This window comes from Salvelinus fontinalis, chromosome 6 (assembly GCF_029448725.1).
Source record: "Salvelinus fontinalis isolate EN_2023a chromosome 6, ASM2944872v1, whole genome shotgun sequence".
NCBI classification, from domain to species: Eukaryota; Metazoa; Chordata; class Actinopteri; order Salmoniformes; family Salmonidae; genus Salvelinus; species Salvelinus fontinalis.
Window position 1 is genome coordinate 13,840,900 of NC_074670.1, and position 25,290 is coordinate 13,866,189.

The 25,290-nt window shown below is 49.0% G+C and overlaps 1 protein-coding gene across 1 annotated transcript in view; it reads right to left on the reverse strand.

Moving 5' to 3' along the window:
* Positions 1-19,286: 19,286 nt before the first annotated feature.
* Positions 19,287-25,290, reverse strand: part of LOC129857106 (SH2 domain-containing adapter protein E-like) — an 11,417-nt gene continuing 5,413 nt past the window's right edge. Inside the window, exons 3-6 of the mRNA XM_055925042.1 lie at positions 24,816-25,064; positions 24,335-24,659; positions 20,936-21,055; positions 19,287-20,521 (exon numbers count right to left, since the gene is read on the reverse strand). Of these exons, the coding sequence (XP_055781017.1) occupies positions 20,329-20,521; positions 20,936-21,055; positions 24,335-24,659; positions 24,816-25,064 (887 nt within the window). The 3' untranslated portion in view covers positions 19,287-20,328. The remainder of the gene's footprint in view (positions 20,522-20,935; positions 21,056-24,334; positions 24,660-24,815; positions 25,065-25,290) is intronic.

Genomic DNA, 25,290 nt, shown 5'->3' on the forward strand with positions numbered 1-25,290 from the left:
GGTAGTCTGTCTGGTCCAGTAGTCTGTCTGGTCCAGTAGTCTGTCTGGTCCAGTAGTCTGTCTGTGGTCCAGTAGTCTGTCTGGTCCAGTAGTCTGTCTGGTCCGGTAGTCTGTCTTGTCCAGTAGTATGTCTGGTCCAGTAGTCTGTCTGGTCCAGTAGTCCATCGGTGGTCCAGTAGTCTGTTTGTAGTCCAGTAGTCTGTATTGTCCAGTAGTCTGTCTGTGGTCCAGTAGTATGTCTGGTCCAGTAGTCTGTCTGGTCCAGTAGTATGTCTGGTCCAGTAGTATGTCTTGTCCAGTAGTCTGTTTGTGGTCCAGTAGTCTGTCTTGTCCAGTAGTTTGTCTTGTCCAGTAGTATGTCTGGTCCAGTAGTCTGTCTGTGGTCCAGTAGTATGTCTGGTCCAGTAGTATGTCTGTGGTCCAGTAGTCTGTCTGTGGTCCAGTAGTCTGTCTTGTCCAGTAGTCTGTCTGGTCCAGTAGTCTGTCTGTGGTCCAGTAGTCTGTCTGGTCCAGTAGTCTGTCTGTGGTCCAGTAGTCAGTATGTGGTCCAGGAGTCTGACTATGGCCTAGTAGTCTGTCTGTGAACTAGTAGTCTGTGGACTAGTAGTCCGTCTGTGGACTAGTAGTCTGTCTGTGGACTAGTAGCCTGTCTGTGGTCCAGCAGTCTGTCTGAGGTCTAGTAGTCTGGCTGTGGTCTAGTAGTCTGTCTGTGGTCCAGTAGTCTGTCTGTGGACTAGTAGTCTGACTGTGGTCCAGTGGTCTGTCTGTGGACTAGTAGTCTCTCTGTGCTCCAGGAGTCTGTGGTCCAGTAGTCTGTCTGAGGTCTAGTAGTCTGGCTGTGGTCTAGTAGTCTGTCTGTGGTCCAGTAGTCTGTCTGTGGTCCAGGAGTCTGTGCTCCAGTAGTCTGTCTGTGGTCTAGTAGTCTGTCTGTGGTCCAGGAGTCTGTGCTCCAGTGGTCTGTCTGTGGTCCAGTAGTCTGTGTGTGGTACAGTAGTCTGTCTGTGGACCAGTAGTCTGTCTGTGCTCCAAGAGTATGTGGTCCAGTAGTCTGTGTGTGGTCCAGTAGTCTGTCTGTGGACCAGTATTCTCTCTGTGCTCCAAGAGTATGTGGTCCAGTAGTCTGTCTGTGGTCAAGTAGTCTGTCTATGGACTAGTAGCATGTCTGTGGTCCAGTAGTCTGTCTGTGGTCAAGTAGTCTGTCTATGGACTAGTAGCATGTCTGTGGTCCAGTAATCTGTCTGTGGTCTAGTAGTCTGTCTGTGAACTAGTAGTCTCTCTGTGCTCCAGGAATCTGTGGTCCAGTAGTCTGACTGTGGTCCAGTAGTATGTCTGTGGACTAGTAGTCTTTCTGTGGTCTAGTAGTCTGTCTGTGGTCCAGTAGTCTGTCTGTGGACTAGTAGTCTCTCTGTGCTCCAGGAGTCTGTGGTCCAGTAGTCTGTCTGTGGTCCAGTAGTATGTCTGTGGACTAGTAGTCTTTCTGTGGTCTAGTAGTCTGTCTGTGGTCCAGTAGTCTGTCTTCTCTCTTCTCCTCCTTTATGTCAGTCCATTCTCCTCCCTGAGGGTAAAAGCCCATGTTGGTCCTCTCCCCCTCAGGGTTCCCTGATAGAAGTGACCTCCACTCCACCTTCCCAATGACAACCAGCGGTGGAGTAGGAAAGGGGGTGAGCATAGCCGCGGGAACTAGGGGTGCTGAATGTGCTGAAGCACCCCCTGAAAAAAAAGTGGGAAGAGAGGGGAGGAGGAGGGAGAAAGGTGGAGGAAGGGGGAAGGAAGGACTGAGGATTTGGAAGCAGAAGGGAGGAGGAGGGAGAAAGGTGGAGGAGGGGTTTGAGGATTTGGAAGCAGAAGGGAGGAGGAGGGAGAAAGGTGGAGGAGAGACTGAGGATGTGGAAGCAGAAGGGAGGAGGAGGGAGAAAGGTGGAGGAGGGGTTGAGGATTTGGAAGCAGAAGGGAGGAGGAGGGAGAAAGGTGGAGGAGGGGTTGAGGATGTGGAAGCAGAAGGGAGGAGGAGGGAGAAAGGTGGAGGAGGGACTGAGGATGTGGAAGCAGAAGGGAGGAGGAGGGAGAAAGGTGGAGGAGAGGAGAAATACGTGTAAAACATGGTGGGTTATTGTAACTGTATGAAGTTCTGATCATCTAGTGATTGTTCTCATTTAGACTGCTGATATGAGAGAGGAACGCCTGTTTCTTAGGGAGAAATAGGGGGGAAGATTTAGTTCCTGAAATGAAACGAGGAGAAGCTCACTGGTGTTCAAGTGATGAAGGAAGGAAGTACTGTGGTAAAGGAGGGAGGAATATGAGACAAACAGAGGGAGGGAGGAGCAGAGAGGAGAGGAGAGGAGAGGAGAGGAGAGGAGAGGAGAGGAGAGGAGAGGAGAGGAGAGGAGAGGAAAGGAGAGGAGAGGAGAGGAGAGGAGAGGAGGAGGGAGGAAAGAGTAAACAAGGTCAAAATTAGTGCAGGATGGAAGGAGGAGACGGTCGCCGTGGTGACAAAAAGAGAACTGCGAGGGAGGAGAGGAAACGACCTGTTTCTCTTTCATTCTACTTCTATTTTCATCTCTAACACACACACACAAACAAAGACACACAAAAACACATTCACACACAATCACTTTCACAGTGAGATCCTTTTCCTTCCACTCTCTCTGTACTCTCTCTGTACTCTCTCTCTCTGTACTCTCTATGTACTCTCTCTCTCTGTACTCTCTCTCTGTACTCTCACTGTACTCTCTCTCTGTACTCTCTATGTACTCTCTATCTCTGTACTCTCTCTCTGTACTCTCTCTGTACTCTCTCTGTACTCTCTCTCTCTCTGTACTCTCTCTCTGTACTCTCTCTGTACTCTCTCTCTCTGTACTCTCTATGTACTCTCTATGTACTCTCTCTCTCTGTACTCTCTCTCTGTACTCTCTCTGTACTCTCTCTCTCTGTACTCTCTCTCTGTACTCTCTATGTACTCTCTATGTACTCTCTCTCTCTGTACTCTCTCCGCACTATCTCTGTACTCTCTATGTATTCTCTCTGTATTCTCTCTGTACAATCTATGCACTCTCTCTGTATTGTCTCTGTACTCTCTCTCTGTACTCTCTATGTACTCTCTCTGTATTCTCTCTGTATTCTCTCTGTACTCCCTCTCTGTACTCTCTATGTACTCTCTCTGTATTCTCTCTGTATTCTCTCTGTACTCCCTCTGTATTCTCTCTGTACTCTGTACTGTCTCTGTACTGTCTCTGTACTCGCTCTCTGTACTCTCTATGTACACTCACTCTGTATTCTCTCTGTACTCTCTCTGTATTCTCCCTGTACTCTCTCTGTACTCTCTCTTTGTACTCTCTCTGTACTCTCTATGTACTCCTTCTGTATTCTCTCTGCACTCTGTACTCTCTCTTTGTACTCTCTCTGTACTCCTTCTGTATTCTCTCTGCACTCTGTACTCTCTATGTACTCTATATGTACTCTCTCTGTACTCTGCACTCTCTCTGTACTCTCTCTCTCTCTCTGTACTCTCTCTATACTCTCTCTCTGTGTATTCTCTCTGTACTCTCTCTCTGTACAATATATGCACTCTCTCTGTATTGTCTCTGTACTCTCTATGTACTCTCTCTGTATTCTCTCTGTATTCTCTCTGTACAATCTATGCACTCTCTCTGTATTGTCTCTGTACTCTCTCTCTGTATTCTCTCTGTACTCTCTATGCACTCCCTCTGTATTATCTCTGTACTCTGTACTCTCTATGTACTCTCTCTGTATTCTCTCTGTATTCTCTCTGTACTCCCTCTGTATTCTCTCTGTACTCTGTACTGTCTCTGTACTGTCTCTGTACTCGCTCTCTGTACTCTCTATGTACACTCACTCTGTATTCTCTCTGTACTCTCTCTGTATTCTCCCTGTACTCTCTCTTTGTACTCTCTCTGTACTCCTTCTGTATTCTCTCTGCACTCTGTACTCTCTATGTACTCTATATGTACTCTCTCTGTACTCTGCACTCTCTCTGTACTCTCTCTCTCTCTCTCTCTGTACTCTCTCTATACTCTCTCTCTGTGTATTCTCTCTGTACTCTCTCTCTGTACAATATATGCACTCTCTCTGTATTGTCTCTGTACTCTCTATGTACTCTCTCTGTATTCTCTCTGTACTCTCTCTGTACAATCTATGCCCTCTCTCTGTATTGTCTCTGTACTCTGTACTCTCTCTCTGTATTCTCTCTGTACTCTCTATGTACTCCCTCTGTATTATCTCTGTACTCTGTACTGTCTCTGTACTTTCTCTGTACTCTCTCTGTACTCTCTCTCTGTACTCTCTATGTACTCTCTCTCTGTATTCTCTCTGTACTCTATGTACTCTCTCTGTATTCTCTCTGTACTCTCTCTGCATTCTCTCTGTACTCTCTCTGTACTCTCTCTTTATACTCTCTCTGTACTCTCTATGTACTCCCTCTGTATTCTATCTGTACTCTTTACTCTCTATTTACTCTCTCGGTATTCTCTCTGTACTCTGTACTCTCTCTTTGTACTCTCTCTGTACTCTCTTTGTACTCTCTCTGTACTCTCTCTGTACTCTCTCCGTACTCTCTCTGTACTCTCTCCGCACTCTCTCTGTACTCTCTCCGCACTATCTCTGTACTCTCTATGTACTCTCTCTGTATTCTCTCTGTACTCTGTACTCTCTCTCTGTACTCTCTCTGTACTCTCTCTCTCTGTACTCTCTCTCTGTATTCTCTCTGTACTCTGTACTCTCTTTGTACTCTCTAAGTACTCACTCTGTATTCTCTCTGTACTATGTAATCTCTCTGTACTCTCTCTGTACTCTCTCTCTGTATTCTCTCTGTACTCTCTCTGCATTCTCTCTGTACTCTCTCTGTACTCTCTCTTTATACTCTCTCTGTACTCTCTATGTACTCCCTCTGTATTCTCTCTGTACTCTTTACTCTCTATTTACTCTCTCGGTATTCTCTCTGTACTCTGTACTCTCTCTCTGTACTCTCTCTGTACTCTCTCTGTACTCTCTCTGTACTCTCTCTCTACTCTCTCTGTACTCTCTCTGTACTCTCTCCGCACTATCTCTGTACTCTCTCCGCACTATCTCTGTACTCTCTATGTACTCTCTCTGTATTCTCTCTGTACTCTCTCTCAGTTGTCTCTCTGTGCAATCTATGTACTCTCTCTGTATTGTCTCTGTACTCTGTACTCTTTCTCTGTACTCTCTCTGTACTCTCTCTGTACTCTCTCTCTGTATTCTCTCTGTACTCTGTACTCTCTTTGTACTCTCTAAGTACTCACTCTGTATTCTCTCTGTACTATGTAATCTCTCTGTACTCCCTCTGTACTCTCTCTCTGTAATCTCTCTGTACTCTCTCTGTACTCTGTACTCTCTATGTACTCCCTCTGTATTCTCTCTGTACATTGTACTCTCTATGTACTCTCTTTGTATTCTCTCTGTACTCTGTACTCTCTCTCTGTACTCTCTCTGTACTCTCTATGTACTCTCTCTGTAATCTCTCTGTACTTGCTATGTACTCCATCTGTACTCTGTCTTGCACCCGTCTATCTCTCTCTTCCTCTCCCCCCACTCTTTCTCTCCTCTCTACCGCTTCTCTCTTTTCCCCACCTCTCCCCCTCTCATCTCTTCCCCACCTCTCTCTCCCCCCTCCCACTCTCTCCCGACTTCTCCCCCTCTCATCTCTCCCCGATCTCTCTCTCCACCCTCCACCCTCCTCCCTCTCCCCCATCTCTCTCTCCGCCTCATCCCTCTCTCTCCTCTCCCTCTCTCCCCAACCTGTCTCTTCTCTCCACCCTCCTCTCTCTCTCTCTCTCTCTCTCTCTCTCTCTCTCTCTCTCTCTCTCTCTCTCTCTCTCTCTCTCTCTCTCTCTCTGCTCCGCATGAGTTGACCTGACAGTGCTCCTCCTCTGTACTGAGTGCTTAGAGTCTCTCTCTGAATTATTTAGAAGGTGGGACCCCCATGAGTGCTTGTCTTCCCCTCACACTCCCTTATGCTCCCTCCTTCTCTCTGTCCCTTAGTCCCTCCCTCCCTCTCTGTCATCCTCTCTCCTTCGACTGCAGACATTGCCTGCTGCATTCTGTTGTGTGAGTGACACTGCTTGACTGTCACATATTCAGATCTGACTGCTGCACTATCAACTCAACAGGTTCAGATATTGTGGTGGTGTAGGGACTGACTGACTGCGCTAGGGTTAATGTATGCAGTGCTGGATGTATAGAACATGTAGATGTGTTCACACAGCCAGTAAACTCTATCACCATCAGCTAGACATACAGACAAACCAATGGAAGGGTGGATGGATGTGTGGGTGAGTGAGTGTACGACAGACTGATCGATGGACTGACAGACGGACACAGCGGCAATTGTACGTCCATCTCCTCTGCCTCTAGCTCACTGTGAACTATATATAGCTCTCTAAATGAGAGACCATTGAGGAACGAATGAGGGAGACAGACGGAGGGAGAGAGAGAAAGGGAGGGAAGAAAAGAGGTGGATGGCTGGATGGTGTTGGTTGTGTAGCGCGGGTCTGTCACAGGAAGTGTTTTGGGGAGTGTAGTTACGGCAGGAGGGTCAGAGGTTCAGTAAAGGACTTTATTTCTGTTTCTCCTCTGACTTCCATCTCACTGCTCTTCATTCACAAACAGGGAGCTATGAGTACGGCCACGCTTATTCACCGTTATTCATAGCTCTTTTTATGTTGCAGTCGCTCTCTCTCCAGTCCCCTCCCTCCCTCACTATCTCTCTCTGTCTCTCTTATCTCCCTCACTCTGCCTCCGTCTCTCCCTCCAGTCCCCTCCCTCCCTCCCTATCTCTCTCTTCCCTCCCTCCCTCCCTCTGCCTCCGTCTCTCCCGCTCTGTCTCCGTCTCTCCCTCCAGTCCCCTCCCTCCCTCACTATCTCTCTCTGTCTCTTTTCCCTCACTCACTCTGCCTCCGTCTCTCCCTCTCTGTCTCCGTCTCTCTCTCCAGTCCCCTCCCTCCCTCACTATCTCTCTCTGTCTCTCTTCCCTCCCTCACTCTGCCTCCGTCTCTCCCTCTCTGTCCCCTCCCTCCCTCACTATCTCTCTGTCTCTCTTCCCACCCTCACTCTGCCTCCGTCTCTCCCTCTCTGTCGCCGTCTCTCCCTCCAGTCCCCTCCCTCCCTCACTATCTCTCTCTGTCTCTCTTCCCTCCCTCACTCTGCCTCCGTCTCTCCCTCTCTGTCTCCGTCTCTCCCTCCAGTCCCCTCCCTCCCTCACTATCTCTCTCTGTCTCTCTTCCCTCCCTCACTCTGCCTCCGTCTCTCCCTCTCTGTCTCCGTCTCTCCCTCTCTGTCTCCCTCCCCCCTTCTGTCTCCTCCCAATAGAGATGGCCTTATCTCACTCACTAATCACCATGGCAACCTGGTAATCCCTTATCTAGCAGAAAAATTCTGACACACTCAGTGATATATACACACACAATAACACACAAACACATACGCAGTGTCACACACTGAAGTGAGGAAGCCAGCCATATCCTCCCATACACACACAGAACACACACAATAATCATATTAACAAATGTTAATCAAATGTTATTTGCCACATGCCCCGAATACAAAAGGTATTTGTGAAATGCTTACTTACAACCCCTACCTAACAATGCAGTTTTAAGAAAAATAAGAGTTAAGAAAATATTTACTAAATTACTAAAGTAAAAAATAAAATAAAAAGAGTAACAATAAAATAACAATAACGGGGCTATATACAGGGATGCTCTCGATGGTGTAGCTGTTGAACTTTTTGAGGATCTGAGGACCCTTGCCAAATCTTTTCAGTCTCCTGAGATGGAATTGTCACGTTCGTCGTTTGGATGAAGAGAGAAGGACCAAGGCGCAGCATGATAAGAATACATTCTTCTATTTATTTAACGAAACAAAGAACACTTAAGCAAACTATGCAAAACAACAAACGAACGTGAAGCTATATATTAAACAAGTGCATACACAGGCAACTTACATATAGACAATAACCCACGAAATCCCTAAAGAATATGGCTGCCTAAATATGGTTCCCAATCAGAGACAATGATGAACAGCTGCCTCTAATTGAGAACCAATCTAGGCAACCATAGACATACAAACACCTAGACTACAAAACACCCCATAAACATACAAAACCCCTAGACAAGACAAAACACATAAATCCCCCATGTCACACCCTGACCTAACCAAAATAATAAAGAAAACAAAGATAACTAAGGCCAGGGCGTGACAGGAATAGACTTTGTCGTGCCCTCTTCACTACTGTCTTGGTGTGTTTGGACCATGATAGTTTGTTGTTGATGTGAACACCAAGAAACTTGAAGCTCTCGACCTTCTCCAATACAGCCCCGTCGATGTAAATGATGGTGCGCTCGGCCCTCCTTTTCCTCTAGTCCACGATCAGCTCCTTGGTCTTGATCTCGTTGAGGGAGAGGTTGTTGTCCTGGCACCACACTGCCAGGTCTCTGACCTCCCTATGGGTTGTCTCTTTGTTGTCATTAATCAGATCTACCATTGTGTTGTCGGCAAACTTAATGATGGTATTGGAGTCATGCTTGGCCACGCAGTCGTGGGTGAACAATCAATCAATCAAATGTATTTATAAAGCCCTTTTTACATCAGCCGATTTCACAAAGTGCTGTACAAGATTCCAGCCTAAAACCCCAAACAGCAAGCAATGCAGATGTAGAAGCACGGTGGTTAGGAAAAACTCCCTAGAAAGGCAGAAACCTAGGAAGAAACCTAGAGAGGAACCAGGCTCTGAGGGGTGGCCAGTCCTCTTCTGGCTGTGCCGGGTGGAGATTATAACAGTACATGGCCAAGATGTTCAAACGTTCATAGATGACCAGCAAGGTCAAATGATAATCACAGTGGTTGTAGAGGGTGCAACAGATCAGCACCTCAGGAATAAATGTCAGTTGGCTTTTCATAGCCGATCATTCAGAGTATCTCTACCGCTCCTGCTGTCTCTAGAGAGTTGAAAACAGCAGGTCTGGGACAGGTAGCACGTCCGGTGAACAGGTCAAGGTTCCATAGCCGCATGCAGAACAGTTGAAACTGTGGACAGCAAGGAGTCTTCGGGCCAGGTAGTCCTGAGGCATGGTCCCAGGGCGGGAGAGAGAGAGAATTAGAGAGAGCATACTTAAATTCACACAGGACACCGAATAAGACAGGAGAAACACTCCCGATATAACAGACTGACCCTAGACCCCCGACACATAAACTACTGCAGCATAAATACTGGAGGCTGAGACAGGGGGGGTCGGGAGACACTGTGGCCCCGTCCGACGATTCCCCCAGACAGGGCCGACCAGGCCAACCAGGCAGGATATAACCCCACCCACTTTGCCAAAGCACAGCCCCCACACCACTAGAGGGATATCTATCTATCTCCGGCTCCGACAGAGATGGCCGCCTCGCTTTGCGTTCCTAGGACATTATGCAGTATTTTGTTTTTTTATGTGTTATTTCTTACATTGTTACCCCAGAAAATCTTAGGTTTTATTACATACAGTCGGGAGGAACTATTGGATATAAGAGCAACGTCAACTAACCAACATTACGAACAGGAACACAACTTTCCCGAAGAGGATCCTCTGTTTGGCCCACCACCCAGGACAATGGATCGGATCCCAGCCGGCGACCCAAAACAACGGCGCCGTAAAAGGGGCACACGGAGTGGTCTTCTGGTCAGGCTCCATAGACGGGCACATCGCGCACCGCTCCCGAGCATACTACTCGCCAATGTCCAGTCTCTTGACAACAAGGTAGACGAAATCCGAGCAAGGGTTGCCTTCCAGAGAGACATCAGAGACTGTAACGTTCTTTGTTTCACAGAAACATGGCTCACTCGAGACACGCTATCGGAGTCGGTACAGCCACCTGGTTTCTTCACACATCGCACCAACAGAAACAAGCATCTCTCTGGTAAGAAGAAGGGCGGGGGGGTATGCCTTATGATTATCGAGACGTGATGTGATCATAACAACATACCTGAACTCAAGTCCTTTTGTTCAACTGACTTAGAATTCCTCACAATCAAATGCTGACCGCATTATCTACCAAGAGAATTCTCTTCGATCATAATCACAGTCGTGTATATTCCCCCCCCCCCAAGCAGACACATCGACGCCCCTGAAAGAACTTAATTCGACTGGAAACCACATATCCTGAGGCTGCATTTATTGTAGCTGGGGATTTTAACAAGGCTAATCTGAAAACAAGGATCCCTAAATTCTATCAGCATATCGATTGCGCAACCCGGGCTGGCAAAACCCTGGATCATTGTTATTCTAACTTCCGCAACGCATATAAGGCCATCCCCCGCCCTCCTTTCGGAAAAGCTGACCGCGACTCCATTTTGTTGCTCCCAGCCTACAAACAGAAACTAAAGCAGGAAGCACCCGCGCTCAGGTCTGTTCAACGCTGGTCCGACCAATCGGATTCCACGCTTCAAGATTGCTTCGATCACGTGGACTGGGATATGTTCCGCATAACGTCGAACAACAACATTGATGAATACGCTGATTCAGGGAGCGAGTTTATTAGCAAGTGCATCGGTGATGTTGTACCCACAGCGTCTATTAATACCTTCCCCAACCAGAAACTGTCGATTGATGGACGCATTAGCGCAAAACTGAAAGCGCTGCTTTTATTCAGGGCAAGCTGACCGGAAACATGACCGAATACAAACAGTGTAGCTATTCCCTCCGCAAGGCAATCAAACAAGCTAAGCGTCGGTATAGAGACAGAGTGGAGTCGTAATTCAACGGCTCAGACACAAGAGGTATGTGGCAGGGTCTACAGTCAATCACGGACTACAAAAGAAAAACCAGCCCTGTCGCGGACCACGATGTCTTGCTCCCAGACCGACTAAACAACTTCTTTGCTCGCTTTGAGAACAATACAGTGCCACTGACACAGCCCGCTACCAAAACCTGCTGGCTCTCCTTCACTGCAGCCAACGTGAGTAAAACATTTAAACGTGTTAACCCTCGCAAGGCTGCAGACCCCGACGGCATCCCCGGCCGCATCCTCAGAGCACGCGCAGACCAGCTGCCTGGTGTGTTTACGGACATATTCAATCAATCCTTATCCCAGTCTGCTGTTCCCACATGCTTCAAGAGGGCCACTATTGTTCCTGTTCCCAAGAAAGCTAAGGTAACTGAGCTAAATGACTACCGCCCCATAGCACTCACTTCCGTCATCATGAAGTGCTTTGAGAGACTAGTCAAGGACCATATCACCTCCACCCTACCTGACACCCTAGACCCACTCCAATTTGCTTACCGCACCAATAGGTCCACAGACGACGCAATCGCAATCACACTGCACACTGCTCTAACCCATCTGGACAAGAGGAATACCTATGTAAGAATGCTGTTCATCGATTACAGCTCAGCATTTAACACCATAGTACCTTCCAAACTCGTCATTAAGCTCGAGACCCTGGGTCTCAAACCCACTCTGTGCAACTGGGTCCTGGACTTCCTGACGGGCCGCCCCCAGGTGGTGAGGGTAGGTAACAACATCTCCACCCTGCTGATCCTCAACACTGGGGCCCCACAAGGGTGCGTTCTCAGCCCTCTCCTGTACTCCCTGTACACCCACGACTGCATGGCCATGCACGCCTCCAACTCAATCATCAAGTTTGCGGACGACACTACAGTGGTAGGCTTGATTACCAACAACGACGAGACGGCCTACAGGGAGGAGGTGAGGGCCCTCGGAGTGTGGTGTCAGGAAAATAACCTCACACTCAATGTCAACAAAACAAAGGAGATGATCGTGGACTTCAGGAAACAGCAGAGGGAGCAGCCCCCTATCCACATTGACGGGACAGTATTGGAGAGGGTGGAAGGTTTTAAGTTCCTCGGCGTACACATTACGGACAAACTGAAATGGTCCACCCACACAGACAGCGTGGTGAAGAAGGCGCAGCAGCACCTCTTCAACCTCAGGAGGCTGAAGAAATTCGGCTTGTCACCAAAAACACTCACAAACTTTTACAGATGCACAATCGAGAGCATCCTGTCGAGCTGTATCACCGCCTGGTACAGCAACTGCTCTGCTCATAACCGTAAGGCTCTCCAGAGGGTGGTAAGGTCTGCACAACGCATCACCGGGGGCAAACTACCTGCCCTCCAGGACACCTACACCACCCAATGTCACAGGAAGACCAAAAAGATCCTCAAGGACAACAACCACCCGAGCCACTGCCTGTTCACCCCGCTATCATCCAGAAGGTGAGGTCAGTACAGGTGCATCAAAGCGGGCACCGAGAGACTATCTCAAGGCCATCAGACTGTTAAACAGCCATCACTAACATTGAGTGGCTGCTGCCAACATACTGACTCAACTCTAGCCACTTTAATAATGGAAAAATGTATGTAATAAATGTATCACTAGCCACTTTAAACAATGACACTTTATATAATGTTTACATACCCTACATTACTCATCTCATATGTATATACTGTACTCTATACCATCTACTGCTGTTCGGCCATCACTCATTCATATATTTTTATGTACATATTCTTATTCATTCCATTACACTGTGTGTATAAGGTAGTTGTTGTGAAATTGTTAGGTTAGATTACTTATATTACTGCATGTAACGTTCTTCATCGGGCGAAAGAGAGGAGGACCAAGACCATGCAGCGTGGTGAGTATTCATTTTAATAAGAATACTTAAACAACGAACAAAACAATAAACCGACAAACGAACGAAAACGTAATAGTCCCAGATGGTGAACACAAACACAGGAACAATCACCCACAACCCACAATACAAAACAGGCTACCTAAATATGGCTCCCAATCAGAGACAACGACTGGCACCTGCCTCTGATTGAGAACCATATCAGGCCAAACACATAGAAATAGACAAACTAGACATACAACATAGAATGCCCACTCACATCACACCTTGACCAAATAAAACATAGAAACATACAAAGCAAACTATGGTCAGGGCGTGACAGTACCCCCCCCCCCCCCCCCCCCCCCAAGGTGCGGACTCTGGCCGCAAAACCTAAACCTATAGGGGAGGGTCTGGGTGGGCATCTGTCCGCGGTCACGGCCCCGGCGCGGGACGTGGACCCCACTCCACCATAGTCTTAGCCCTCTTCAGTGGCCTCTTTAGAGCGGTGACCCTCGCCGCCGACCTTGGACTGGGGACCCTAATAAAGGGCCCCACGGGACTGAGGAGCGCCTCTGGACTGAGGGGCAGCTCCGGACAGAGGGGCAGCTCCGGACGGAGGGGCAGCTCCGGACTGAGGGGCAGCTCCAGACTAAGGGGCAGCTCAGAACTGAGGGGCAGCTCAGGACTGAGGGGCAGCTCCGGACTGAGGGGCAGCTCCAGACTAAGGGGCAGCTCAGAACTGAGGGGCAGCTCAGGACTGAGGGGCAACTCCGGACTGAGGGGCAGCTCTGGACTGAGGGGCAGCTCCGGACTGAAGGGCAGCTCCGGACTGAAGGGCAGCTCCGGACTGAAGGGCAGCTCCGGACTGAGGGGCAGCTCCGGACTGAAGGGCAGCTCCGGACTGAAGGGCAGCTCCGGACTGAAGGGCAGCTCCGGACTGGAGGGCAGCTCCGGACTGGAGGGCAGCTCCGGACTGGAGGGCGACACTGGCAGATCCGGACTGGCGAGCGGCTCAGGCGCCTCTGGACTGAAGGACGGTTCAGGCGCCTCTGGACTGAAGGGCGGCTCAGGCGTCTCTGGACTGAAGAGGGGCTCAGGCGCCTCTGGACTGAAGGGGGGGCTCAGGCGCCTCTAGACTGAAGGGCGGCTCAGGCGCCTCTAGACTGAAGGGCGGCTCAGGCGCCTCTGGACTGAAGGGCGGCTCAGGCGCCTCTGGACTGAAGGGGGGCTCAGGCGCCTCTGGACTGAAGGGGGGCTCAGGCGCCTCTGGACTGAAGGGCGGCTCAGGCGAGTCTGGACTGAAGGGCGGCTCAGGCGGCTCATGACTGAAGGGCGACTCAGGCGGCTCCTGACTGAAGGGCGACCCAGGCGGCTCCTGACTGAAGGGCGACCCAGGCGGCCCCTGACTGAAGGGCGGCTCAGGCGGCCACAGACTGAAGGGCGGCTCAGGCGGCTCAGGACAGACGGACGGCTCAGGCGGCTCAGGACAGACGGACGGCTCAGGCGGCTCAGGACAGATGGGCGGCTCAGGTGGCTCAGGACAGACGGGCGGCTCAGGCGGCTCAGGACAGACGGGCGGCTCAGGCGGCTCAGGACAGACGGGCGTCTCAGGCGGTGCTGGACAGGAGGTCGGCTCAGGCCTGCCGAGGCGCACTGTAGGCCTGGTGCGTGCTGCCGGAACTGGTGGTACCGGGCTGGGGACACGCACCTCAGGGCGAGTGAGGATAGGAGGAACAGGGCATACTGGACCCTGGAGGCGCACTGTAGACCTGGTGCGTGGTGCCGGAACTGGTGGTACCGGGCTGGGAACACGCACCTCAGGGCGAGTGCGGGGAGGAGGAACAGGGCATACTGGACCCTGGAGGCGCACTGTAGGCCTGGTATGTGGTGCCGCCACCGGAGGGCTGGTGCGTGGGGCTGCCACAGGAGAGCTGGTGCGTAGGGCTGCCACAGGAGGGCTGGTGTGTGGGGCTGCCACAGGAGGGCTGGTGCGTGGAGATGGCACCGGATAGACCGGACCGTGGAGGCGCACTACAGGTCTTGAGCACCGAGCCTGCCCAACCCTACCTGGCTGAATGCTCCGCGTAGCCATGCCAGTGCGGCGAGGTGGAATAGGCCGCACTGGGCTGTGCTGGCGAACCGGGGACACCATGCGTAGGGCTGGTGCCATGTACCCCGGCCCGAGGAGACGCACTGGAGACCAGATGCGTAGAGCCGGCTTCATGGCACCTGGCTCGATGCCCACTCTGGTCCGGCCGATACGAGGCGCTGCTATGTACCGCACCGGGCTATGCACACGTACTGGAGACACCATGCGCATCTCCACATAACACGGTGCCTGCCCGGACCCTCTCTCTCCACGGTAAGCACGGGGAGTTGGCTCAGGTCTCCTACCTGACTTAGCCACACTCCCCGTGTGCCCCCCCCCAAGACATTTTTGGGGCTGCCTCTCGGGCTTCCAGCCGCGCTTTCGTGCTGCCTCCTCATACCACCGCCTCTCAGCTTTCGCTGCCTCCAGCTCTGCGTTGGGGCGGCGATATTCTCCCGGCTGTACCCAGGGTACCTTGCCATCCAAGATCTCCTCCCAAGTCCAAGAGTCCAGAACCCGCGTACCACGCTGCTTGGTCCAGTTGTGGGGGGTGATTCTGTAATGTTCTTCGTCGGGCGAAAGAGAGGAGGACCAAGATCCAGCGAAGTTAGCAAAGCCTAGGAATCATTGCAACTGCACCCTGGACATAGGTTGAGGCCAATCTACCACTGCTTTCACTTTTCCAGGATCCATCTGGACATGACCTTCAGCAATGACATATCCCAGAAAGGCAATTGTAGAGCGGTGGAACTCACACTTCTCGGCTTTCACAAACAATTTGTTCTCCAGGAGGCGTTAAAGGACTTGCCTGACATGAAGAACGTGTTCTTGGGCTGACCGGGAAAAAAACAGGATGTCGTCAAGGTAGACGAACACAAAATGGTTTAACATGTCCCGAAGCACATCGTTTACCAAAGCCTGGAAAACAGTGGGGGCGTTGGTGAGACCAAACGGCATGACCTGGTCGTCAAAATGTCCGCTGGCTGTGTTGAAGGCTGTTTTCCACACATCCCCTTTGCGTATCCGAACCAGGTGTAGGCATTCCGAAGGTCCAGCTTGGAAAAAACAGTGGCCCCCTGGAGAGGTTCAAAAGCCGAGGAGAGGAGTGGTAAGGGGTACCAATTTTTAACTGTAATGTCATTCAGTCCCCAGTAGTCAATGCACGGACGCAGGGTCTTGTCCTTCTTCTTCACAAATAAAAACCCTGCGTCGGCAGGAGATGCAGACGGACGGACGGCCCCAGTAGCCAGAGACTCCTCTATGTACTCCTCCATAGCCTTGGTCTCCGGCCTGGATAGAGACTATAGCCGACCCCGTGGTGGTGTAGTGCCTGGGAGAAGATCAATGGCACAATCATAAGGACGGTGCGAGGATAGGGAAGTAGAATGTGCCTTACTGAACACTTCGAGAAGGTCATGGTATTCAGTGGGAATGGCAGATACATCCACAGTCTTGCTAACATCCTGAGGAAGATGACTCGGGGAAGGCTGTGCAGCTTGAAGACAGTGGGAATGGCAAAATGAGCTCCAACCCAGTATGGAGCTTGTGGTCCAGTCAATTAAAGGGTTGTGTTTTTGGATCCGTGAAAATCCCAAGACAACCGGAACATGGGAAGATGCAGTGAGGAGGAACTGTATGGTCTCACTGTGGTTACCTCAAACCTGTATTTGAACGGGCACAGTACTATGGGTGACTCTACCTATTGAGCAGCCATCCAATGCCCTAGCATCCATGGGAACCGAGAGAGGTTGAGTGGGAATACCAAGCTCAGAAACATTAGTAGCATCCATAAAACTTTCATCAGCTCAAGAGTCAATGAGCAGTCAGAGAGACTTAGATTGGTCTCCCCACAGCAAAAGCACAAAAAAAGGTCTGCGGGTGATGGGAATTAGGGAACTCCCAGTCTGGCTCACCAGAGTACTTGTATGCACCAAAGGCAAGGGTTTCCTAACAGGGCAGGTAGCTATATAATGTCCTGCCCCTCCACAGTACAGACAACAGTTTGAACTCAGCCTACGTGAGCGTTCCCCAACCGATAACCTAGCTCTTCCCAATTGCATAGGCTCAGGAGAATCAAATTCACCCGTCGTTGATGATTCACGAAGGTGAATTGATTGTTGGTGATCGTTGAGGATTTTCGAAGGTGAGCAAGTCATAGCGGATGAACGAGTGTGCCCGAGACCAGACCTCCTCTCACTCCTGTGTTCCCTTAGGCGTCCATCAATTCTAATGGTGAGGGAGATGAGGGAGTCGAGGTCCACTGATAATTCCAGAGCTGCTAGCTCATCTTTTACCACCTCAGATAATCCGTGAAGAAAGGTATCGAAAAGAGACTCTGGATTCCAGGCACTCTCGGGGGCCAACGTGCGAAAATCAACCGCGTGGTCTGCCACACTACGGGAGTTTTGACGTAATTCAAATTTACTGGCCGCCTCTCTCCCGGATACCGGAGAATCAAATACCTTCCTCACCTCTGCCATGAAATCCTCCAGATGACAACAAATGGCGGATTGTTGCTACCGAACTGCCGTAGCCCAGGAGAGCGCCCTTCCTGACATTAGCGTAATAATATACACTATCTTCGACTGGTCTGAAGGGAATGAAGATGGCTGCAGCTCAAAAATAAGGGAGCATTGAGAAAGAAAACCCTGGTTCCAGGATCCCCAGAATATCGCTCCGGAGGAGGTAAGCAGGGTTCTCGGGGAGCCGGGGTAGGCTGTACAAACCCACTACTGATAATAGACAGATTACTGGGTGGTTGGGTGGTCTCGGAGGTGGCTGGCTGCCTATGAGCTAACTCACTGAGTCGCTCCATGATAGCCTTGAACCCTTGGTCGTGACGTTGAGTCCAGGAGGTACAGTGTGGCAGGCAGGCTCGAGGTCAGGGCAGGCAGAATGGTGAGGCAGGCGGGTACAGAGTCCAGAAAACAGGCAAGGGTCAAAACCTGGAGGACTAGTAAAAGAGAATAGAAAAGGCAGGAGCACGGGAAAAACACGCTGGTTGACTTGGAACATACAAGACGAACTGGCACAGAGAGACAGGAAACACAGGGATAAATACACCAGGGATACCAAGTGACACGTGGAGGGGTTGGAGACAATAATAAGGACAGGTGAAACTGATCAGGGTGTGACACACAGTTTTATTTGAGACGACTATACAACCATCAAGATTAATTGTCAGATCCAACAGAAGATCTCTTTGTTTCTTGGGACCTAGAACTAGCATCTCTGTTTTGTTCCTTATGTCTGAAACACAGGCTTCCAGGGAGGGCAATTTTGGGGCTTCACGGTGTTTCATCGATGTTGTACAGCTGTGTATCATCCACATAGCAGTGAAAGTTAACATTATGTTTCCGAATGACATCACCAAGAGGTAAGATATATAGTGAAAACAATAGTGGTCCAGGAGGGGACTAAGCACGCAACCCTGAGAGGCCCTTGTGTTGAGATCAGCGTGGCAGATGTGTTGTTGCCTACCCTTACCACCTGGGGCGGCCCGTCAGGAAGTCCAGGATCCAGTTGCAGAGGGAGGTGTTTAGTCCCAGGGTCCTTAGCTTAGTGATGAGCTATGAGGGCACTATGGTGTTGAATGCTGAGCTGTAGTCAATGAACAGCATTCTCACGTAGGTGTTACATTTGTCCAGGTGGGAAAGGGCAGTGTGGAGTGCAATAGAGATTGCATCATCTGTGGATCTGTTGGGGCGGTATCACAATTGGAGTGGGTCTAGGGTTTCTGTGATGATGGTGTTGATGTGAGCCATGACCAGCTTTTCAAAGCACTTCATGGCTCTTGGGCACAGGGACAATGGTGGTCTGCTTGAAACATGTACAGTAGGTATAACAATGAAGACACATGCCAGTTGGTTAGCGCATGCTCTGAGTACACTTCCTGGTAATCCGTCTGGCCCTGCGGCCTTGTGAATGTGGACATGTTAAAGGTCTTACTCACATCGGCTAAGGAGATCGTGATCACACTGTTGTCCGGAACAGCTTGTGCTCTCATGCATGCTTCAGTGTTGCTTGGCTTGAAGCGCGCATAGAAGTCCTTTAGCTCGTCTGGTAGCCACGTGTGATGAAGCCTATTATTTTCAAAAGGAGATTGTTGTTTGTGGCTTTTTAAAAAGCCTGCCATGTGAATGAGAGTGGTTTTGTGTGTACTCAACTTATGTGTGCATGGTGTAAACATGAGGTGTGCCTGTACATTTGTAAGTGTGTGTTTCTCTCTCTCTCTGTGTGTATGTTCCTGTGTAGTGTCTAACTCTAATTGATTTACTACCCAGGTCAATGGCTCTGCGATTAAAGAGGAGCTCAGCTCACACATCCTGTAGTTAGCTTCTCACTCTCATCACGGGGCAATCATCACCCAAGTCATATGTGTTTCTGTTCTGATCTGTGTGTGTGCGCACATCTGTGTGCTTGTGTGTGTGTGTGCGTGTGCGTGTGCGTGTTTGTGTGTACATGTGTGTTTGTGTGTACGTGTGTGTGTGTGCGTGTGTCTGTGTGTCATACTTATTAATTTGGCTTTATCTCAAAAACAGAGGAAACTTAAATGCACATTCACTTTATTCCAGTCAACATTACAGTATTTCATACATTGTAGGACAAGTCTGGGTTATTACAGTAACACCCTGGGTTATTACAGTAACAAGCCTGGGTTATTACAGTAAAGATTCTGGATTATTACAGTGACACGCCTGGGTTATTACAGTAACAAGCCTGGGTTATTACAGTAACAAGCCTGGGTTATTACAGTAACAAGCCTGGGATGTTACAGTAACAAGGCTGGGATATTACAGTAACAAGCCTGAGTTATTACAGTAACAAGCCTGGGATGTTACAGTAACAAGGCTGGGATATTACAGTAACAAGCCTGGGTTATTACAGTAACAAGCCTGGGATATTACAGTAACAAGGCTGGGATATTACAGTAACAAGCCTGGGTTATTACATTAACAAGCCTGGGATATTACAATTCCAAGCTTTGGCTCCTTGGCTATTACAGTAACAAGCCTGGGATATTACAGTAACAAGCCTGGGTTATTACAGTAACAAGCCTGGGATGTTACAGTAACAAGGCTGGGATATTACAGTAACAAGCCTGGGTTATTACAGTAACAAGCCTGGGATATTACAGTAACAAGCCTGGGTCATTGCAGAAACCATCACATGTGCAAATACATTCACATCAAAAACAGATCATACTGCTGTCTAACAGGCACCATACTGTATGTGTCTGATGATAATACAGACAGCTATCAAATCAATGAGGCCTAATATTATCCAGAGCACACGACACACACAGGTACTTAGGCTAACTAGCTGAACATTTGGCATTTGGTATTCATCAGGCTCCCCATTAGACGCTGCAAAAGCATCAGCCACTCTTTCTGGGGTCCACATGAAACATGACATAATATATAGTATAGAACATTATTCCCACCTGAAACATTCTCTGTGCTATGTAGTGTGAGGGTTTGACCACTAGGTTGTGCATTGGAGAAACTCAAGATGATACTGTACCTCTCAGGCTGTTTGGGTGAGACCTGTTACTCCTTTGCAGTGGTGTGTGTGTGTGTGTTCAGTGTGTTCAGTGTGGCCTGGGAACAGGGTGTTGCAGGGTCATGTGTTCAGCTCCAGTGAAGGGCAGTCTGTGTGTACAGTAGTGATGCACCACCTCTGGTATACTGTTGAACACACAGCTACTCTGGTCCAGGGTATAACCCAGACCCTTACTGCCCTTAGTCTGGGCCACGATGATATGGACACAACACTGACTGGTCCTGAGAGAGAGAGAGAGAAAGAGAGAGAGAGAGAGAGAGAGAGAGAGAGAGAGAGAGAGAGAGAGAGAGAGAGAGAGAGAGAGAGAGAGAGAGAGAGAGAGAGAGAGAGAGAGAGAGCGAGAGCGAGAGCGAGGGCGAGGGAGAGGGAGAGAGGGAGAGAGGGAGAGAGGGAGAGAGGGAGAGAGGGAGAGAGGGAGAGAGAGAGAGAGAGAAACCATAATAACAGGGTGAGATGCGGAGCTATAGCTACATAACTTGAGGATACAGTCTGGATCTCTGTATTGTAGCAAAGGGTTAGGGGCTTAGTTATTCCAACACATGCTGCTCGCCCTCCATGTCTGTGGTGTGTAAAGTGGTTAATGATGAGTGCTCACTGAAGAGTGAGAAGTGTAACACACACACAAACACACTCACTTGAGCGCGATGGAGTATTTGCTAGTCCCTGATTCGCTGTCTCTAACCAGGAAGCTGGCATCCCTGCAGCGCTGGAGCTGAGCCTCTGCCTGCTGGCGACTCACACTGCCATGGTACCAGCTAGGGGGGGGGGGGGGGGGGGGGGGGTATTAGAGAGGGATGAGGGGAAAGAGAGGGAGAAACAAACATACATACCATGTTTAGAGCTTCAGAGCAGTAGAATGGATGGGGATGAATGGCATATTGAAGGTTAGGGGGAGGAATATGGGGAGGGTTGGGAAGTTGTAGGAGGGAGAGATAGAGAACGCTTGCTTAGCAAATACCACTTCCTTCACACCGAGGCTCGATCCCAGGACCTTTGCCTTGCTAGCACACATGACCGCTCTCCTGAAGAATCTTACAAGTCAGCGACCACCGAAAAGTAAAGTATTCGCTGGCGCAAGTATGGACACTTCAGGCTGAGGAGTAAGTACAGGCTACAGCATTATGCTAAGACGATATACAGTATACAGGGCCTTCAAAAAGTATTCACACCCTTTGACTTTTTCCACATTTTGTTGTGTTACAGCCTGAATTTAAAATGTATAAAATGTATATTTTGTGTCACTGGTCTACACACAATACCCCATAATAAATTAATAAAAAATTAAAAGCTGAAGTTGAATACTTATTGGCTTGAGTCAATAAGTATTCAACTTTTTTTTAATGGCAAGCCTAAATAAATTCAGGAGTAAAATCTGCTTAACAAGTCACATAATAAGTTGCATGGACTCCATCTGTGTGCAATAATAGTGATTTTTAATGATTAACTCATCTCTGTACCCCACACATACAATTATCTGTAAGGTCCCTCGGTAGAGCAGTGAGTTTCAAACACAGATTCAACTACAAAGCCCAGGGAGGTTTTCCAATGCCTCGCAAAGGGCACCTAGTGGTAGATGGGTAAAAATAAACAAAGCAGACATTGAATATTCCTTTGAGCATGGTGAAGTTATTAATTACACTTTGAATGGTGTATCAATACACCCAGTCATTACAAAGATTCAGGTGTACTTCCTAACTCAGTTGCTGGAAAGGAAGGAAAACCCTCAGGGATTTCCCCATGATGCCAACGGTGACTTTAAAAAAGTTGCATTGTTTATTGGCTGTGATAAGAGAAAACTGAGGATGGATCAACAATATTGCAGTTGCTCCACAATACAAACCTGGCAGAGTGAAAAGAAGGAAGCCTGTGCAGAACAAAAATATTCCAAAACATGCATCCTGTTTGCAATAAGGCAAGAAGTAAAACTACCAGAAATTTGGCAACGAAATGAACTTGTATACAAAGCATTTTGTTTGGGGCAAATCCAACACAAGACATCACTGAGTACCACTCTTCATATTTCCAAGCATGGTGGTGGCGGCATCATGCTACACTACATGACCAACAGTATGTGTACACCTGCTCGTCAAACATCTCATTCCAAAATCATGGGCATTAATATAGAGTTGGTCCCCCCTTTACTGCTATAACAGCCTCCACTCTTCTGGGAAGGCTTTCCACTAGATGTTGGGACATTGCTGTGGGGACTTGCTTCCATTCAGCCACAAGAGCATTAGTGAGGTCGGGCACTGATGTTGGACAATTAGGCCTGGCTTGCAGTCGCCATTCTAATTCATACCAAAGGTGTTAGATGGGGTTGAGGTCAGGGCTCTGTGCAGGCCAGTCAAGATATTCCACACGGATCTCGACAAAACATTTCTGTATGGACTTCGCATTCTGCACAGGGGCATTGTCACTACTTCCGCCGAAGTCGGTCCCTCTCCTTGTTCGGGCGGCGTTTAGGCTGTCGACATCACCGGTCTTCTAGCCATCGCCGCTCCTTTCATTTTCCATTTGTTTTGTCTTGTTTTCCCGCACACCTGGTTCACATTCCCTCATCAGACTAAATGTATATTACCCTCTGTTTCCCACATTTCTGTGTGTGGAATTGTTCTTTGTGTAGGGTGTTACGCTACAGGCTGGCTTGCGCTAGGTTTGTTTTAAACCTAGGTTTGTTTGTTTTGTTTATCCGGTTCATGTTACTGTGGTCGTGCTTTGTGCTGCCTCGCCTGTGCCTTTGGGCCAGGGGGTATATTAAAGTTCTCCTGTTATCACCCATCTCTGATCTCCTGCGCCTGACTTCCCGGCAACCAGTCACTCACCCCCTTACAGGCATTGTCATGCTGAAACAGGAAAGGGCCTTCCCCAAACTGTTGCCACAAAGTTGGAAGCACAGAATCGTCTAGAATATCATTGTATGTTGCAGTGTTAAGATTTCCCTTCACTGGAACTAAGGGGCCTAGCCGGAACCATGAAAAACAGTCCCAGAACATTATTCCTCCAACACCAACCTTTACAGTTGGCACTATGCATTCGGGCAGGTAGCGCTCTCCTGGCATCCGCCAAACCAAGATTAGTCCGTTGGACTGACAGATGGTGAAGCGTGATTCATCACTACAGAGAACACGTTTCCACTGCTCCAGAGTCCACAAACCGTTCTTGTGCTGATGTTGCTTCCACAGGCAATTTGTAACTCAGTAGTGAGTGTTGCAACCGAGGACAGACGATTTTTAGGCGTTATGCCCTACAGTACTTCAGCTTGCATTGCCTACCACTTCACGGCTGAGCCGTTGTTGCTCCTAGACGTTTCCACTTCACAATAACAGCACTTACAGTTGACCGGGGCAGCTCTAGCAGGGTAGAAATTTGACAAACTGACTTGTTGGAAAGGTGGCATCCTATGACTAGTCGGTTACCGCCCGGTTACTCAACCCTGCACCTTAGAGGCTGCTGCCCTATGTACATACTGTAGACATGGAATCACTGGTCATTTTAATAATGTTGACCTACTGCTTTACTCATCTCTTATGTATATACTGTATTCTACTTTAATTTAGTCAATGCCACTCCGACATTGCTCGTCCTAATATTTATATATTTATTAATTCCATTCTTTACTTTTAGATTTGTGTGTATTATGAAGTGTTAGATACAACTGCACTGTTGGAGCTAGGAACACAAGCATTTCACTACACCTGCAATAGCATCTGCTAAATATGTGTATGTGACCAATAACATCTGCTAAATATGTGTATGTGACCAATAACATCTGCTAAATATGTGTATGTGACCAATAAGATTTGATTTGATGCAGTGCCACATTGAAAGTAACTGAGTAAGACATTCTACTGCCAATGTTTGTCTATATGGAGATTGCATGGCTTTGTGCTCAAATGTATACAGCTGTCAGCAACAGGTGTGGCTGAAATAGCCGAATCCACTAATTTGAATGGGTGTCCACATACTGCTGTATATATAGTGTATCTCAATTCCCCCCATCCAGCCTCTCCCTTCTCCCTCTCCTCTTCCCTTACCTCTGTTTCTCCAGGGGCAGGGTGGGGTCCACTTTGGCTGTCTCTACGTTGGGTGTGGAGGTGGTGGAGGGAGGAGAAGAGGATGGGGCAAGTTTAGGAGTGGGAGAAGAGTGAGAGGTGGGAGAGGGGGGAGAGGAATGAGAGAGAGGTGAGGGAGGAGAGAGTTTGAGAATGGGGGAAGTAGGGGAGGAGGGAGAGGGGACGAGGACTTTCTTGTTCCATGTCTTCTGTCTGAGGGTCTGCTGATGACTGAGAGTCTGCTGTCTGATGGGTGGAGGAGGTTCCTCTTTAGGGGGCAAACTGCTAATTCCCTTCTTAAACTGGGCTGGAGAGAGAGAGAGACAGAGAGACAGAGAGAGAGAGAACTGTGTATGTTTGTGTATCATTGTTGTGTCCAATATGTTCCCTCTCCTTCCCTCCCTCTACCTCCCTCCTTCCCTCCCTTTACCTCCCTCCCTCTGGAAAACATATATCTATCTACCTGTCAGTGCTCTGACGATGTCCTCCTTCCTCCACTCCCAGGGTAGTTCATACTCTCCAGGGGGGCGAGGGTCTGACTCCGGCCGTGTCACAGGGATCCACACCCCTCCTGCCTCCCCATCCGTCTCCAGCAGCCCCTCGTAGGGAGTGTCGTAGATGTGGGGGGGTGCGGGCTTGCCCCCTTCTCCATCTCCCTTGGGAAGCAGCACACACACCTTCAGCAGGTCCTTGGAGCCCCGCCTACGAATACCTACAAAGTCATAAGAACAATAACATGGTCATTATTTGGTAGGCCTGTTTGGCCCATGTGGATATCAAACCCCCAACTCTGCCATTGCAACATTACTGCTAATGTGACATGATTGTGATCCATTGTTCAGTTGTACACTGTTAGAAAAAACTATGCCATCTAGAACCTAAAAGGGTTATTCGGCTGTCCCCATAGGAAAACCCTTAGAAGAACCCTTTTGGTTCCA